At 33.9% G+C, this 19,875-nt stretch overlaps 1 protein-coding gene across 1 annotated transcript in view; it reads left to right on the plus strand.

Moving 5' to 3' along the window:
* The window catches only part of RYR3 (ryanodine receptor 3), a 176,318-nt gene that overhangs the window by 128,150 nt on the left and 28,293 nt on the right, over positions 1-19,875 (plus strand). The window contains exons 65-75 of the mRNA XM_065754366.1: positions 1,097-1,227; positions 2,055-2,375; positions 3,716-3,956; positions 5,256-5,343; positions 5,455-5,547; positions 9,989-10,003; positions 12,621-12,791; positions 13,646-13,705; positions 14,906-15,037; positions 15,514-15,626; positions 19,111-19,207. Coding sequence (XP_065610438.1) covers positions 1,097-1,227; positions 2,055-2,375; positions 3,716-3,956; positions 5,256-5,343; positions 5,455-5,547; positions 9,989-10,003; positions 12,621-12,791; positions 13,646-13,705; positions 14,906-15,037; positions 15,514-15,626; positions 19,111-19,207 — 1,462 coding nt within the window. The remainder of the gene's footprint in view (positions 1-1,096; positions 1,228-2,054; positions 2,376-3,715; positions 3,957-5,255; positions 5,344-5,454; positions 5,548-9,988; positions 10,004-12,620; positions 12,792-13,645; positions 13,706-14,905; positions 15,038-15,513; positions 15,627-19,110; positions 19,208-19,875) is intronic.

A 19,875-nucleotide genomic window follows, 5' to 3' on the forward strand; every position in this document is an offset into this window, starting at 1 on the left:
TATATATCTTTGTAACAAGATCTTGTATAAATGTTGCCTCAGAACTTCAGAAGAATAGCTTAGCTGCAATTTTAAGCTAGTTTAAGTCTTCTACTGAAAGGAACAAAAGCATTTCTTGTGCAGCCTCATTGTGTGTTTCCACTCTTTATTTGTTCATTTATTGTAATGGTATATAGCATTTATGCAGCTTGATGGTGATGATGTTTTGTTGTTTTTAGTGTGTCTTGGTTAGAGTTATTTTTGCACTGAGGTTTATTTTCAGCTGTACCATCATCTACCTTATCAAGATGCTAACTGAGTTTGGGTACTACTACACAGAGGTGTAAGCCTGGGAAGGTCCTGTGGGGAATGCAGAACTTCCCCTTTCAGACCAGGCTATACATAGAACACTGTAACATCACAAAATCCATCTTCATTAAGTAACAATAATGTGTCTAATAAATTGAACATGTACATGTTGTAATTTGTGAAGGAAAAGCAGAATATATAAAGAAAAAATGTGAAATCTTGAAAAAAGGTGACTGCCAATACCTGTTCCTATTGATTGTTTGCATATAATTATTTCATGGAATCATAGAATTATAGATTCATAGAATGGTTTGGGTAGGAAGGGACTTTTAAGATCACACTGATCTAACCTCCCTGCCATAGACAGGGACACCTCCCACTAGACCGGGTTACTCAAAGACCCATCCAGCCTGGTCTATATTTACCTGTATATAAACATACAATTATACATGTATATACGTACATTTCAAGCAAAAGTGTGGAAAGAAAAAGTATAGTGTGATCACCAATCTATTCTTTGTGCACATTACAGACAAGTTTTCTATAGTCCATAGTTGCAGTAAGGAACAGAGGGTCTTTAAAGTAAAACATTTGGATGAAGGTAGTTTTTTAAAAATGGGTTCCTGTACCAGTTGATTTTGTTCATGTGAGACATAAAATCTTTCAAAATTGTCAAAATAGTTTCTGCATTAGAATTAGAAACCACATTAGCATAAATGTTAGTGTAATTCTGTAACACATAGTAGAAAATGGAAGCCTAGTGAAAGTCCTTTCTTCTCTGATAACTTTTAGTATCTGTCATATACAGGCAACGTCCTGCACTTGGTGAGTGCTTGGCGTCTCTTGCAGCTGCCATTCCAGTAGCATTCCTTGAACCTTCTCTCAACCACTACAACCCATTGTCTGTATTCAACACAAAAAGTGCGAGAGAAAGAGCAAGTAAGTATTGTTCCTCACTGGAGGGAATGGAGGGGAGGAAAGTTGTTTTAAAACGAGAAAACTATCATTGCTGTAAGATCACTTGTCCTTTTTTAACCTTGCCCTGCTTTGTTAAGACTGTAAACATTGTTCCTTTGCCTCTAGCAGGTGTCAATTTTTATTTATGTGAACAGGAAAAATATCATTGCTACTTTGTTGTCTTACCAGTACTCTAATGCAGTTCTACATAGGGAAATTCTGCTTGAATGTGACTCTGATTCTGTGTAACCTGAGTAACAGGAATCCTTTTACATTGTTTGTCTTTGCATGCTTCTATCCCACTTAGTCTTGACAGATTCCAATATATGTCTCAAGTGAGAGACAAGTGTTCAGAGTTTGTAAACAAGGTACACTTGAGTTTAATTTTACTGATAAACTGTTTGTTGTATGGTTTGTATGCTGAAATGGATTTTTCAGATAGATGTGAAAGTTGTGAATTATTAGGAAAATAATGGCCAGTGCTTTTCTAGTGTTGATACAAGTTCTCACTTACGCATTTCTACATAGTTGGGCCGGTTTCCAAACAACTACAGGCCACTTTTTGGCAAAACCAAAGCCATATGGCTGCTATTATCAACATCAGTTATCTATGTACATATCAGAAGGACATAAAAGGATTTATTTTATAACAAATTATGTCATGAAATCCTAATATGTCTGCTTGATATGATGACAGAATAAAAAAGAGCTAAACTGTTATTTCTAGTTTGGATTTAAACATAAATGAATATAGATGTGTTTTGTTGATTAACCTTTCCATATTCTACCCTTTCCTTTTCTGCCGGCAGTTTTAGGTATGCCTGATACAGTTGAGGAGATGTGTCCAGAGATCCCTCAGCTGGATGGACTAATAAAGGAAATTAATAATTTAGCAGAGTCTGGAGCAAGATATACAGAAATGCCTCATGTAATTGAGGTTATCTTACCCATGCTATGCAACTATTTGTCCTACTGGTGGGAACGAGGGTCTGAGAGTGTTCCTGAAAGTGCTGGGCCTTGCTGTACGATGATAACATCTGAACATCTGAGCATCGTTCTGGGAAATATTCTGAAAATCATTAACAACAATCTGGGAATAGATGAAGCATCTTGGATGAAAAGAATTGCAGGTACTGTAAATATTTCTAAAGAGAATTTGTACCCAATAATATGTAATTACTGAATTTTAAATTACCATATTACCCTTTATATACATATAATTTTTTTAAATCAAAGTAGCAGGATAGTTAGGTAAAAAGTAGACAAGGAACAATAATAATTACTGTTTGTTTTAAGTTCATTATTATTGCTACATATGCATTATAGCCTCACTGTAAGTGGAGGCTGTAATTCTTGCAAGAATTTTTTACTCTAGTGAGCTGCATTATATTACTAGCATTTTAGCTTGCTGAAGTAAAAAAAAAAAAAAAAAGATATATATTTTTTTGCCTACTATTTTAAACATTGTATGCACCCATGCCCCTCCCTCTCTTCCCACCCCCCACCCCCCCCCCCAAAAAGTAAAACAAAATGAAAACAAAACAAAACAAAAACCAACCTATTTTATTGATGACTCTTTGTCTTGATCCCAATTATACTGAGGTTTTGACCAGGTCAGAGATATATGACTTGCCAAAACTATGGCAGTTAAATTGTCCTGGTAGCCAAAAATATACTGGGGTGCATTACATCAAGCACAGCACTGTTAGTTGAGGGGATTGTCCCACTCTGCTCTGTACTGGTGTAGCATCGTGTCAAGCAATGTGTGCAATTTGAGACCCCACAATATGTGAAGGACACAAAACTAGTAGAGAACATCCAAAGGAGGGCCACAAAGATGGTGAAGGATCTGGAGGCAAGATATATGAGAAGCAGCTGAGGTCCCTTGGTTTGTTCAGCCTACAGAAGACTAAAGGGAGCCCTCATAACAACCTCACATCTTCCTTACGGTGAGCAAAGGGGCAGACATTGATCTCTGATTCTGATGGTGACAGGAACCAAAGGAACAGCATGGAACTGCATCTGGGGAGGATCAGGTTGGCGTTAGGAAAAGGTTCTTCACCAGAGAGTGGTCAAGCACTGGAACAGGTCTCCCAGGGAACAAAACCTGATGGAGTTAAAGAATCACAATACCCACCGCACCCACAGAAATATGGTTTTATTTTTTGGGGTCGTCCTGGATACAGACAGGAGTTGGACGTGATTAACCCTCCCAAATTGGGATATTCTATGATTTTGTGACATAATACTGAAATACATAATCTGAATTCCCAGTAACAGGTGCTTAATCTCTCAGAACACATGGTTGAGAAATTTGTATTCGTAGTTAAATTAATAGTTTTACTTGTGCTGTGGAAATACCGGGAGTGCTATGAGCTCCGTTTTCTGTAATTACAAAGGATTCACATTAATACAATTACAAGTATCAATTATGTATTAATCATAAGATCATCTGCATTTTTATGTATAGTTTATGCTCAACCTATCATAAGTAAAGCCAGACCCGATCTGCTGAAAACTCACTTTATTCCAACACTGGAGAAACTGAAGAAGAAAGCTATAAAGATTGTGATGGAAGAGGAGCAACTGAGAGCAGACAGTAAAAGTGACACTCAAGAAGCTGAGCTACTTATTCTTGATGAGTTTGCTGTACTTTGCAGAGACCTCTATGCCTTCTATCCAATGCTGATACGTTATGTAGACAACAACAGGTAAACTAATAATTGAGCTCAATATTTAATCAACCCAATGTTATTACACAAGATTATGCCCTTCAGAAACAAAAACATGACTAAAACTTAAACAATGAATGGGCAAAAAGCTATCTTGCTACAGATAAGTCACTGTATGTGCAGACAATGCCACAAAGACGTTCTTTTGTGCGTGTCTTTTTTTTTAAGATGGTGATAAAAGCATCTGGCTAATACTGTATTGCCTTTGGGGCTGAAGATTTTCTACTCAACATTTTACTTAATGTTTATTCTGCGTCTGTACTTTCTAATTTCTTTGCCCCAGAAAATACCCCTAAGATCCTCTTCAGAAGACTACCTGAAATATCTATATTTTCTAAGTATCTACAGTATCTTAATACTATCATTAACAGTGCTGTTTTAAAGTACACAAATGGTATACACTTACATTTTTTCTAGGTGCTAGTGCTTAACAGGTTACTTAGGAGCATTATTAATAGCAGGCTTGTTCATTTATGCTGTGAACCAATTTTCACTAACAATTACTTACTAATTCTAGATGAACTAGACTTTACTAACTCAGACCATGTTGATAAAGGAACAATTTTTAAAAACACAGACTTCACTTGGAAGTCTGGAAATCCAACTACAGAGTTGGATAAGGGTGGCATAATGAGGATATTACAATGTAATAATTACTTTCATTCAGGCTGTCAGATGCCCACACATGTGTGGCATGTTAGTGCTCTTTAACTTAGAGAGAGCTGCATCTGTTAGTTAACTTGCCCAGGTTTTCTGAGCATCCTTACATGGACAGACAAAATTTGTTCATGGAGTACAAACATAAACCATTAAAGCAGTGACTCCTCAAAGTTCTATCCACTCATTCAAATCCTTCAACTTTCATCTTCACTCCATTATAGCAGAATTTTTTTGATTGACACAAAGTTTTGATTAAAAGAAGAAAAAAGTTTTATTATGAAAGGAAAAAAGAAAAAAAAAAAAAAAAGAAAAATCTTTCCCTGAGTATTTCTCTTCAGTGAGGTTTGTTTTCTGATTCAACACAAAAACGTGTTATCACCGGGGGAGGGTGACAGACAAAAATAAGTATCCAAGAACTAGGGTTTTTGCTGGAGAATCATTAAGCTATCAATAAAAATGATCTCCGTGGCTGTGAGAATAGAAAATGGAAGTGTCTGTTGTTAAATTCCAAGATTAACCACACAGAAGTCACCCAATCACTTAAACAGAACAATACCTATTTATAAGATTCTCGTTTTAAACTAATTAATTTTATTTTCTCTTGTTTCTTTTAATCAGAGCCAACTGGCTGAAGAAACCAGATGCAGATTCTGATGAACTCTTTCGAATGGTAGCTGAAGTTTTTATCCTGTGGTGCAAATCACATGTAAGACAAAATGCATACTTTTTCCCCAGTTCTCTCTATCCATTTAAATCTAAATGTAATACATGCAGATGAATGTAACAGCTATTTATTTATTTATTTACTTATTTATAGAACTTCAAAAGAGAAGAGCAAAATTTTGTGATTCAAAATGAAATCAACAATTTGGCATTTTTAACAGGAGATACCAAGAGCAAGATGTCTAAAGTAAGTTAATAACAATTTTTGGATCAATTCAATCTTTCACCATGAGTTTAGTATGTTATAAGAAGTCTCTGAAAATCTGCTTAGATTGCTGCTTCTCGGCAGATGGAAGAAAGAAAAATAGAGTTGCTTATTGATGATAGATGTAGAAACAGTTATGCACAATAAGGTTAAGTATCTTAGTTATTAAATATCTGCTAAATTTTCAAAGCTAGAAGATAAAAACATAGAACTTGAAGTGGCTGCACATACAAGAGTACACAGGTTGTAATATAGGTTGTTGGTCCTTTTAAAAAACATTAGTAAAATAAGTGAAGAAATATTCACTGCTTGAACTTCTTGTGAATTTCAGTACTGTTCTATCAGATTTGATGGGAGGAGTGCTGTATTTGCATATGCATCATTATTCATACATACTGTGTGCCTTATGTGCACTGTTTTTCTTGTTTCTTATTAATGACTGCATTCATTTCTTTTTTACTCATATTCAATATGATAAGATGCTGACATGATGATGGAAAATGCATTTGTTACCTGCATAATAGAGAAAATGTCAAGGTAAAAAGTGTCTCTGACATTAGCTGAGGAAGACTGCCTTACTCGTAACAAGATTCACAAGCCAGTCGAAAACTAATTCCAAATTAGTGTTGGTAAACATAGCAAAGAAACTTTTCTTTTATTCATATTTATAATGTACTTAGAGAAATCCTCTTATGAAAGTATTCTAAAGAAGGAGTGCATTTTACTGTTTTGTATTTCTGTATATTTTGATTCTGTCTGTAACTTAGCTACCACATAAGTCCAACTGTACATAATACAGAGTCAGAAAAAAAATCTCATTATAATTTAACAAATTCTCTTGAAAATATTCTCTTTCTGCATTTTGAAACCTGGCAAATGTTATAGAGAATTCTGTATTTGGAGGAAAGGAAATATTTAATGCATTTTCTTGTTTTCAAGATACAGCTTCAAGGAATTGTAAGATAGAATTGAGGCATCTGTCTTACTAATGAGGATTATACAACTAGTAGGCAAATTCCAGGCTATGTGATGTTAATCACACACTAACACAGAACTCTGTACTTTATCATATGGTAATTGATAAGCATACATACAATACATGTATTTTGACATTTTTATGTTAGAATTGGTCTGAGGAGATAAGAATGAAATCTAATTTTTTAATTTCGGTTCATGGTAAAATGAATCAGAATTATCAGAATCAGATAAAATAATGTTTAATCTAAATTGAGTTTCACAGCACTACTGGTAACATGACATAAACTGTTTTCATACTTCAGTCAGTCTGCCATGGCAGGGGTGATTAAACAAATAAGCAAAAAACAAACAAAAAAACAAAAAAACCCAAACCACTAAAAGTATGCTTCATAATGTTTTGATTTTGACAAAATCAGTGAAATTCAGCATCAAGAATTTGTATAAGCTGTATTTGAAATGGTTTGGTTTTAAGATTAGATGTTGAAATACCTGTTGTGTATATTTTAAGTAATATATTTTTAACTATATATATTTAAATGCCTGTGTTAAATGGTCCTTCTCTTCATATGGCTGTAGAAACACAGGGAGATTATACGTTTTTTACGTGCATATAAATTTTTGTAAGCATACTAATGGAAAATCATTGTGTTCAAGGATGGTACATGTGGTTATTGCTAATACAGGAACAGAAATAAAACACAGTATTATTCATGACTGCATATTTTGCTAACATGGTAGCATAGATGTGCAAGAGACTGCAGAACAGATGATCATTTAGATAGGCATTTTTTTCATAATGATGTAAATGTCATGATACAATACATGAAGCATCATTTACATATGTTGTATTGTTTTTATATATGTGGCTTCTAATCAGGAAATTGGTAACACTGTGTAAGTGTTCTTAAACACCGGTGCATTCGTTAATGCATACGTTTAGATTTGAGTATTTTTTTTAAGACTCTGGAATTTACAATGAGCAAGAAAATATCCTAATATTATATTTTAAAAATATCTTAACTTCAGCTACAAGGTTTGTTACTTAATGATATAGGGTAATCAAAAGTACGCATTATGTAAGGAGAATAATGTTTCTTTTACTTTTCTGCTTGAATATGGATAATTCAGAATGTTACTACTTTGTGTATGACGACTGAATAATTAGCACTTCCCCTTATTACCAGTTCCTCTTTGCTCACATAATATTTAATATTGCAGTTATATACAGTATTTATCTGGCATGAGAACATATAGATAAATGTGAACATGAATTTTGGTACTGGCAATCAGTCCAAGGAAGAACAATTCTAAAGTCTCTTAAAGGGTATCTATGCTGATCTCAGACTGCTTCAAGCAAGTCTGACTTACAGAAGAGACATGCCAAGTATTCTTTTTTAAGGCTTAGGATACTGTAGTGATAGGAAAATTGAATATATTATGCATGGAAGGTTCTATATCTTCACATGCCATACGCAGAAAAAAAAAGATGCAGAGTGAAAAAATAAGTATTATGTTATTTTTCCAAAGCTTAATAGCAGTGGTTCACAATTAAAATAAAAAATAGCTTAAAAAATATACAGTACCATTGTGTTTTGACTATAGTAAAGTTGTTAATATTTTCTCAAATAAACATAATAACAGCTGAGAAAGTTTTTTAATCTCTCTTTTCTAAACAAAAAAAAAATGGCAGCAGAGTGCTCGGAAGGGAATGGTAAGTTAGAGAACTTTCAGTCTGAGAGAGACTGGTAACACAGATTGCATTGAAATAAGTGTTGAAATAGAGAATTTGAATGCATTCTTTTCAGACAATAACCTCTTTATTTGGTTGGTTTTTTGTTTGTTTGCAAAGCTTTCTTGGATTTCTGGATAAAATGGCATTTTTATTAAGATGTAATAATTCCCTATAATGTTTTATATGTTGGCATTGACTTTTACATAGTAAATGTGTAATACATAAGCAGGCAATTTTTATGTGTAAGCTTCAGAATTATGAATGTGTGACTATATATAACTTCAGTTACCAAACTCTAAAGTCCTAATGAAGTTTTATTTTATCAACATTCACTATTAATTTGTATCTATTTTTAAGTCTTTGCATAGGCCTATTATAGAAGTCTGAAGCCATCAAAAACCCAAGTTTGTATACAAAACACCATTGTGTTTGTGCCCATTTGTAATATGCAATACGTATTATCTGCAAATTTGTGATTATTTGAGGGTTTCATTGTAGGGTTTTCTGCAATAATTTCACATCTACTCTTTGAGAATGTTTCAGTTACGTTGAATTTACTTCCTTTAGTTATATTGTGGTAGATTGTGAATGGATTACTTTCATGGTCATTTCTAGTAAATCAACATCTTTACTGCTATTTATAGCATGCATCTGGTGAGCAATGCCTGTGCAGCATCTACATATTTCACACATTTTCAGTAAAAAATTAACATTTGTCTGAGTATAGGATTGAAAATTCTAAGATGCTTAACACTTAATTTGATTATTAGTCTGTTGTTTTTCACTTGCATGTGGTCTTATTATGTGACATACATAAACTTAGCAGGATATAAAAGAAATCCTAAGAATAGCTCGATCTCAAAGTTTTGAAGCCAAAAAGAACAGTTGTTTGGTTTTAAGAGTCGATATTTTTGTTTTTAAACTAAAGTTTCCTACTTTCCTATAGTATTCTCCCATACCCAGTCAAGGATTCTTTTACATAATTTTTGTGCTGTTTTACTGTAAACACACATTCTTGTTACCATTTTGAGATTACATGACACAATGTTAACCTAGATTTAGGTAAGAATACATGGTTTATTTCACTGTATATATGTGTGTTATTGGAAAAAAAAAAAAAAGTAAAACGTGTATGTGTGAGTTACAGCTAAGTTTACAAAGTGAGTATTGCTGAGACATAATGAGCCTAACTCAAGTTTTCTCTCAGACTATCTACAAGACAGTGGAAAAAGTATGCATATAAATGAAATGTTGCATTTTCACAGTGCTGTCTTCATTTTGATTACTACTTCTAAACAGATTATTTTTTTTCAATGGTGTTGGTGGGAGGAGGTAGGAAAGGGTTATGTTGGTGAAATAGTTTTCATTATTGTGCTACTTAGAATTATGACAGCGTTGATCTTTTTAACAATACTGGGAAAAGATGCAATGATTATATAACATGCTTACAATTTGATGTGCGACTGTTAGAGTATTATGCTGAAAGACAACAGATAAATTTAGAGATTCAGTCATTTAACTACAATTAAGCTGAATAAAAAATATTTCATTAAGGCCTCATTTGATTATACATTCATAGTTTGTTTATTTTTAGCTTCAAATTTACAATATTTATTGTCCTAGTAGAGCTGAGTAAGTTTATTACTAACCTGTAAATTATCATCTCTTCATCTCTTTTACTTATGTTTTTCCCTTTATTTTTCTTTCATACAGGCCATGCAAGTAAAGGTACAGGTCAAAGTGCATGATGTGTCTTTGTTTTACCTTTAGAGATGATCAGGCTCCAAGCATTCTTTCCATTGATCATAGCAGTGGCGTCACAAAGTTGAAGGCCCCAGTCCTATAAATTATATCAGAGTTAAAGTGGCAATATTTGACCAGTGCAGCTGAAATTCCCTGTAGAACACCCAGAAGTTTATTTACTATAAAATGTATTAAAGTATCATTTTGTAATTATTTTAGATGCACATTCCCCCTCTGCTGTCTTTCTGCATTCTGTTTTGTTTTCAGTTTTTTTTTTGTTGTTCTTTGTTTCCTGATATATTGAAGCAGACAGATGCCTAAGTAGAGTCATCAGAAATGTATATTTGGCTTATGATATTCAAGAAAAATATTTGGGAGAAACATCCTATAACTTCTATCCTGACTGCAGATGAGTAGAAGATTGCATTATTGGAATGAAGTCCGATTAGATACAGAGTTCAGATGTTACTTTTTTTCCAAAATTAAAATGGTCCTTCATAGTCATGTGAGGTGAGAGGATGCTTTTAAGTAATGCTTGTACACGAGGCTGCCTTAGTCTCCAATGACCAATAGCTCATCTTCCTTTGCATCATTCATATTACCTTTTTGATAAAAATTTATAATACAGATGAATACTTTTCAGCTTACAGTGTGTTCTTCACTGTTGATGCAGCATCAAGAGTAAAGTGGATCCCTTAGCATTCTCATGAATGGCTTTCCCTTTCTTCTTTCCCTTCACCCTCTGTCCTGAGAAGCAGAAGACCTGATGGTGAATTTGAAGAGTTCTTAACTGAACTGGAAACATAAGTTAAAATTGAGGCACTGTGGTAAATAGTCCTAATTCTGATCTTGGTTTTTGTCAAACTTTCCCATAACTTTATTGTTACTTAGATTTCTCTTTGTGACTCTACTTACACATTCATCTGAAAGTTTCGCAAACAGACAGCAGAATACGATGGCAAAGGCAGAATGGATCTTTTTTCCTATGTTCTAAAATATTCAGGTTTTATGTTCACCTCTCTTGTTCAGACCCAGTTATTAATCTCAAACAAAAATAAGGAAAATTAGATGTGTAAAACGTCCCCAGGCATAAAGATGAAAAAAAAGTAAAACCATCCTTTTCCCTTCCTTTCCTTTTCCCTTCCCTTCCTTTCCTTTTCCCTTCCCTTATATATAAATGTGTATATTTTGTATTCCTTATTTAAGAGGCATAGTGACGCCACTGGAACACAGTGATACATTGTGGGATTTGTTTGTCTGCTGTCGATGTAGAGTACAAATAATGCCATTACATCACCGCTTTTTCTAAGGCACTTCTAAAAGCAAAGCTTTGAGGCAGAGTACTCTCTTGCAATTGCTGGTTCCTTAAGAAAGGAAGCCACATCCATTGTGAGTTCCCTCTGACCTGCAAAATGCTCTCAACACCAGCTGCATACACAGGGATTCACCATCTAGAAGACAGAACCTGCCAAAATTTACCACCGAGTAGATTATGTACGGCTACCTTTTTTCCTTTCAGTGATTATTGTGATAATAGTGTGGTAACAATTGATACACATGAATTGCAATAAATTCTACTGTATCCTTATTTGGAACAGAATATAATAAGCAAACAGTAGCCAGTAAAACTTAACTGACAGAGGGAAAAGGATGTGGAGGGTAAAAAGCAAGCATTCGCTGTTTTGTAGTGTTTTATAAGCCTGGAGGCCTAGTCCTGAAATCTTGTCTTAGGCAAAACTCCCCGTGTGTTTAATAGGAGTTTAATCTAGGTACAAAATTCAGAACTGGGCTATTTTTATGTTGTTGTTGTTCACCATATGTTCATTAAAATATATGGATCTGTTCTAAAGATTCTGGTTCTCTGTCTTATAAATTAAAAGTTGTGTGAAATATTGTTGTACACTGTCTATTGTAAGAAGATTGGGCAACTGTTTTTCCGTTGTTCGTTTACTTCTGTGTCTCTTTGTTTTCCTTTTCCTATCGTTCACAATCTCTAAAGCTGTAAAAAGGATTAATTTTTCATTTCAGATTTACCTACATTAATGAAATCCAAAGTACAATGCTTTTCCAAGAAGCACTGTTTCATTGGCATTTTATTACATTGACTCAAAGTCTGTTAGATTTTTCAGTTGAGGCAAATCAGACAATATTCATTCATTCAGACCCTACCTGTCTGTATCTTTATGTAAGTTTCTCAGACAAATATAAGCATCTTCAATTTGTCTCTATAACTTCAAAAATAATATTGTCCCACGACTGAACCAGTTTTAACTCTACAGTTGTTTCTGGTTTGAGAGGAAAAGTACAAAAAATATAGATTCATATACATGAATGCATAAAAAACTGTTGCCACTATTCAAATATTATTTTTACTGCAGTTTATGCATTAGAACATATAAAAAGTATTCATTTACATTTCCTACTAAAGACTGTACACTCTTCCTCTAATGCAGCATTTTTAGTTAATTATATACACTACGTTAGGAACATAGTTTCCTTGGACCATTAGGGGAAGAATGTGTTGAAGAAGTGTGTGGTTGGAGAATAATTAGAGCCATTTATCTTTCTAATATTTATTAAATTTTAATATATTTTATTGCAGTCTGGAGGACAAGATCAAGAGAGAAAGAAATCAAAACGCAGAGGGGATTTGTACTCCATACAAACATCCCTGATTGTAGCTGCACTTAAAAAGATGCTTCCTATCGGCTTGAATATGTGTACTCCAGGAGATCAAGAGCTCATCTCCTTGGCTAAGACTAGATATAGCCATGTAAGTGCATACTTTGTAATAATTTTTAATGAAGAATAAACATAATAATTTAACTTTGAGATGTAAATACCTAAGCAGTCAATATATTAAAATATGTCATTACACTGCAAGCAATTACAGCTTCTAATTGTGAAGAATTGTGAAGACGACGAAGTGGTGTGCAGAGATAGCTACCATTATTTCTATGCCATTTTCCATTTTTATACAATGCACACTCAGATATATGTGTGGCAAGTGGACAAGTGACCAGAGTGCTGGATCTAGGTAGAGATTTTGGGTGATGGTAAGCTCAATATGAATGGACAGTGTGTCCTGGCAATCAAAAAGGCCAACCTTACTCTGGGGTATATGAAGCACAGTACAGCCAATTAGTCAAAATAAATGACTGTCCTGCTGTACTCAGCATTGGTATAGCATTACCTTTGCGTAATGTGTGCAGTTTGAGGCTCAACAGTATAAGGATATAAAAGTATCATGGGTATAAACTATAAAATGATAGATATAAAACTATTTTGAAGAGCTCAAAGGAGGGCAACAAAGATGGGGAAGGGTCTGGAGGACAAGATGTGTGGAGGTCCCTTGGTTTGTTCTGTCTAGAGAACAAGAGGCAGAGGAACTCATTCCTCATTCCTGCCTGGGATTTCCTCATGTGGGGGAATGGAGGGGCAGGCACTGATCTCTTCCCTCTGGGAAGAGCAATAGTTTAGCTAGTCACAGTCAAAGAAAGCCTTAATCCCAAGTCCTTCTTGTAATATATGTACTTCTCAGTATTGAAACAGTAACTGTTTGATGTTGTGCATGGTCTTAAGATGAATCATAATCACAAACTAAAAAATACTTGTACCTTTCTACAGAGAGACACTGATGAAGAAGTCAAAGAGCATATACGTAACAACTTACATTTGCAGGAAAAGGTAATAGTAAAAAAAAAAAATCTGTCTTAAAGACACAGGTGTGGGATAGCACTTTTAAACATAAAAATTGCAATTGTTTACTATGATCTTTGTATTGAAAAACAAAGTTAAAAGCTATTATAAAAATTACCATTTTATTATTTTTGTTTCTAATATTTCCATGGCAATAGGTGATTTCTTTATGGCTTTGGCTGGTATTTTCAAGTTTCAGGAAGTACTATAGAACTATAATTATATAGAGCTATAATTATTTAAGTCGTCTTAATCTAAGAAGAAAATAAAATTAAACTCCTAATAATCTGTTATAACAATGAAATAGATACTATTTCATTCATTCATTCATTTCATTCATGCATAGATATGTATGAAATAAGAATACCTAGTATCATCTTGATTCTTAACAGATCACAAGCACATTTATATTCCTACTACTTAGGTGCTGAATATATTATCAAATGTATTATGTTCAAAAATTGTGCCCAGTGATCTTAAGTTATTATCCAAGTAATTCATTTTTCTTTAGCAGAGAATGACCATCTTGTTGCTATGAATTTAAGCTTACCTAAATTTATTTAGACACAGTAGTGTATTTAAATGTGTTTCCTGGTATTTACTTCTTGAGTGTTGCAAAAAAGCCAAAACTGGACTCTTGTTGACTGTGACTCTTCACCTACTGAAATTCCAGCCATCTGATAAAATCTGTAAAACAGCTCCACACTACACTGAATACAGAAGTCCAGTAATCTCAGTGCTTCCTTATTTGCAATACAGACATTTCTGTGCACTTGATTTCATGAAACAAAAACATAGAACCTTACTTGAAGACTGAATTCAGAATCTAAGGCTTTTTTTTTTTTTTTAGCAACCAGCAAACACTAATTTTTGACTAAAAGGGACAGATAAAATGGGTATATCTGTAATACTCATTATTCCACTGAACAAGGCAGTAGAAACAGGCTGTCCAGAGAAGCTGTGGGTGTCCCATCCCTATAGGTGTTCAAGGCCAGGTTGGATGGGGCCCTGGGCAGCCTGAGCTGGTGAGTGGCAGCCCTGCCCGTGGCAGGTGGGTTAGAACTGTGTGGGCTTTCAGGTCTTTCCCAAGACAAACTATTCTGTATTGTTTTCTAAGATAAATAATGGTGGTAGTCAAATTCTCTGTCTTCACTCAGTACATTAAGTATGAAATATGTTGCTTTTTAGTCTGATGATCCAGCTGTGAAATGGCAGTTAAATCTATATAAAGACATTCTGAAGAGTGATGAGCCTCCTGACCCTGAGAAAAATGTGGAACGTGTGCAGAGGATATCAGCTGCTCTGTATCATCTGGATCAGGTATAAAGTTACACGCCTATACTCTGCTTGTTTTAAACTAGAATGAGGCTATTACCTTATAGAAATTATTTCCAGTTAAGTGAGTGTCATCATTAACATTTCCTGGTAAGAGCAGTTATTGCACACGCATGCACACCCCCACACCCGTGTGTATGTATGCAAAATTTTAAACGCCACCTGCTAAGTGCCTCAATTTTGGTCCAGGACATATCTGTCTCTCCAAACACACTCACATCAAAGAGACCCATCTATGAGATATTCTCAAGCTTCTCTGAATAAAGTCAGAGGTACTGCATATAATGCCCCGAGTATTTTTTTCAAATTACTTAAAAAACAAAAGCAATGTGTTTCCAGATAAAGTAGAGCTTTGTGATGTTTTCTAACTTGTTAGCTATAGTAATCAGTGGCTAAAAAGAAAACTTTGAATAAAAGGTGAAGAGTTTCTGTTATATATATTAAAAGGTATTTTCCCGTAGGTTGAACAACCACTGAGATCAAAGAAAGCTGTCTGGCACAAACTTCTGTCAAAACAACGCAAGAGAGCTGTTGTTGCTTGTTTTAGAATGGCACCGTTATACAACCTACCCAGGTAAATGGTGGATTTATTTGTCCATAACTTTGATATTTCTCGGTGTATAACTACAACTTTGCTCATTGTTTATCTTATGTGATAGACATGAAGAGACACAAGTGTTGGTTAGTTATCAGCTAATTCCTCACAGCAGCAAAATACTTGATTCTAGACCAATAACCAGAGGGGAAAAAGGCCAAAGGGATTACACTGCATCAAAAACAAAATGCTTCATTTTTTGAGCTGTTATTCCCTGTATTTTCCCAAGTTATCTATGAAAATAATGTTGTTACTGCTGTTTCTGGCGGCTCTTTTTTTTTGCCTCTGATTGGTTGTGCTTTAATCTCTTGTGTTTATATAATTATTATTTAGGGAAAAAAAAACCAAAAAAATAATTTGTATGGCTTTTCTATTGCATGAATGCTCCATGCTCTAGCTTATGTGAGGCAATCTTTAGATAGTATGTCAGAATTATTTCAGTTGAATGTAGATACCACAAAGTCTGGGACAAACTGCATCCAGTGCTTAGGTCCATCTACTGCTTGAAGCCAAGTATTAATACCATGCAGCTTGGTGTCCTTTCCTTTCCTTTACCCTGTTCCTTTTCAATACATCCGCTTCATTTGCAGATAGAGCCTAAGAACATCACTAATTAGATTTGCTTCTTAACTTCTTTTGCACTCTTTCACCGTTTGTGTTTAATATTTTTGTGCAGTGACTTGTTTACATGCTTAATGATAGCTAAAGATCGTTAGCTTTGCCACTAATATACTAAGAATGCTAGGTTTGCACAAGACAAAAAATTTTACTGTGAAAATTAAACAATTATGCAAACTGGCAGTTCAAGATTATAACAGCTTCTCTAAACTTTCATGTTGCTTGTGGGCAGTCTTTATAGAGACAGAGAAAAATGAAAAGACTTAAAGATAACATGAGACCAAATCAATTAGGTTTGAAGTATTGACTGTAATATTTTTACAAGCTGTGAGATATTTTAGTATAAGATTTTTTAAGTAATTTTATATCCGTATTCTGGATTTATAAATAATTCTTGAAGTGTGTGGAGTATATATGAACACCCAAATGATAAAAACAGTTCATTTTATTTTTGTCTTAAAAATATGTATTTGGGATTCCTAAGGCTGATGGAAAATGTGCAAAGAGCTCAAGTGGGCTACGAATCTAAAAAGTGGGGTTGGTTCTTTTCAAGCTTTGTGGTGCATCCTATGGGGGAGCTTTCACCTCATTTTAGTACGAATGTGAAGCAAATCTGTCCAGTTATTTTTTCCTTCAGTTTCTAAAAATAAACTCTGATAAAACTATTTTTACTAATTTTGCTATATGTATTTCAAAAAAGACAAGAGTAAACAAAATCCTCAGTAGATGTAGAACAAAGTTTTAAACTTTATTAGTTTTATGGAAACATTTTTCTAGATAAATCAAAGGATTCTGACAGGAAAATAAGGCTATCACAGTACTTTACACCTAATTGCAGATATAAATATCTCTGTCATTTAAATTGGAAAGTTCTGAGACATCTTTGAACTCTAGGGATTTTTTTTTAAGTCAGGTCTGATTAATTCTATGAGCTATCTATATCCCTTTGCACTGCCATTTCAGATAAACTCTCTTGTATATTTCCTCAGTTTAGTTTATTTCTAAATGTGATGATAAAGGGCAGTAAGCAATCTGGTTATGATTTTTGCCTAGAAAACATTAGTATCTTCAATGAATAATGAAATCTTTTGATAATTTTCTAGAGATTTAGGTGGCTTTCAATACCTTTCAGTATCTTCAATGAATAATGAAATCTTTTGATAATTTTCTAGAGATTTAGGTGGCTTTCAATACAATTCAATGTTAATCTATTTAAAACTAAGTACATCCAATATACAATCTTATGTGTGTCGTTTTTTAGGAATTCCAGTAGGATCTTTCAGCAATTTAAATATCCGTTCAAGTGCAGGTGTTTTTTAAATCACAGAAAAATTATTTTAACCTCTTCCATAATTACTCCAAATACTCTTTTTTTCTGAGAATTACCTCAAGCTACAAAAGAAATAGTAGTTGTATTTTAAACAATTTTATTTTTCAAGGAAAAAACATCAGTGAAGTTTGGAAGTACTGATTCTTCTGTTCTCTGTTTAATGAGTGACTTTGAAAAAGTACCTTATATGATAAATGTGTTCTGTAAGATACCTGTATTTATGTTTGATATTTTAAGACAATTTGTATGATTTGTCATATTGTGTCATCTGTTATATACACATAGATACAGCAAAGTTATACGTGGCAACATTACATACAGTTAACAAATACATTCTTTCTGACTACTTTATTGAATTTAACTTGTACTTTTGTTGTTAGTTCTTCATTGAAAACCTATATGCTTTTCTTCAGACACAAAATTAGCAATTTCTTCCTGAGCACCTTTCAACGTGTTTGGCTGGAAAAAGTACATGAAAAAACTCAGTATGACAGGCTTATACTCAAGTTAACGGTAATGTAACTTGTGGAGAGCCTCTTCCTTATGCACACACTTATTCCTTCCCAGCCATGATTTACTGTTGCCATAAAACATGAATTTGTACAATTTTCAGAGTAGATTCTGATTGGTCAGTTTTTGAAAACTGATAATAAAATAGCACCAGTGACAGCAAGAGAGCACAGAGAGTTGACTGTATTCCAGTGTCATTATAAAATAAGGATTTACGTGCATAACGTCTCTAGGCAAGCCATAATATAACACTGTCAGTTTATATAGCTGCTGGTGTAGGATAAAGTGAATGAAAAGGCTGTGTGGAACAGCCTTCAGAATGTCCCACAGAGCACCTCAAAATATTTTTTCCCTTAAATACTATACAAAGATAAAATAGTTTGGCCAATATTATGTGTAGTCTTATTGCAATGCACTGTGTTTTCAGGGGAAAGTTTTCTAGTTGAATTAATTAATAGTGTGCAATATCAATCAATACAGCTAAGAATCTCTAAAATTGTTTTCTAGAGCAGTTTTTATGCATTTCTAATTCATTTATAAGTGGAAATAAGGTTGTTAGGGAATGGTTGTTCACACCTAACATGCTGGAAAGCTGTTCATAATTATTTTACTCCTCAATGCCAGCTTCTGCCATCTCAATTTGCTAAATCTAGCACATGAAATTTACATTTAGTAGGTGTGTATGTTACCCACTTATCAATTTGTAAAATATTGTACTTTTCCCATGCTTGTATTAAGTCACCAATCACACAATTTCTCTCATAATGTCTATTAGCACTCCTGAAGCCTTCAGAAGAAAGTTTTGTGTGCGTGTGTGCATTTAAAAAAAAGTTCAAAAATATATGCAGATTTGTCATTGAAAGTTAGTTATGCTTTGTGTTTTGTTTCACTGACCAATCAGAGGATCAGAATTGTACAAACATTTATCCTTACTAATCATTAACCATCTGAGCTGTTATACTATGTTCCTTTACCCCTCTTGATCTCACTTTCACAACCCCCCAGGCACCGTTCTATTAACCTCTTCCTCCATGGCTATCAGAACTATTGGATAGAAACAGAGGAATATTCATTTGAGGAGAAACTAGTTCAGGATTTGGCTGTAAGTACTAACATAATTGGGCATATTTTTCAGTGCCCATTTTAGTGTACATTTTATGTATCTATTATGACCTATATTTTATTTTAATATACAGTAGACATATGCATAAATTTATATAGTATGAATTCTTATGCCTCAGAGCATAAGGTCACATTGCTGTGGTCAAAGACATCCATCCTGTGATGCGCAGTGAGGTGCATCAAGGTGTCGTATGCCTTCACCTGAATTATGTGATATTCATTCCTGGGAAAAGAAACGGTTTAGATCAACTATCGAACTATATTTGTGATTATGGTAATTCCTATGTTCCTATATTTTATTTATTTATTTATTTGAAGCTTGATAAAATTGATGCTTTTCCCCTTTTCAATTTTCATTGATGCATAATATTTAACATTTTCAGCTTTGATACAATTTTTTTTTCTTTTCTTGTTGTTACATCATAGAGATGAAAATATATGCAGCTATACTCAAACAATTTTGGGTTACATGTGTACTTGGTGGAAGTGCTTGGTAAAGTTGAGCGTTTTGTTATTTAATATTGATTCAGAAAAGCTTCTCTTTCTTTTCCCTTTCTGCTGTGTTTGTCAAAACTATTACCAAAATGCCTTGATTTTATCTAAACACCATTCTTATGAATATATGGCTTCATGGATCACATGAAGATG

This window comes from Cyrtonyx montezumae, unplaced genomic scaffold (genome assembly GCF_038088225.1).
Source record: "Cyrtonyx montezumae isolate F1298 unplaced genomic scaffold, pur_monq_1.0 scaffold_10, whole genome shotgun sequence".
Taxonomy (NCBI): Eukaryota; Metazoa; Chordata; class Aves; order Galliformes; family Odontophoridae; genus Cyrtonyx; species Cyrtonyx montezumae.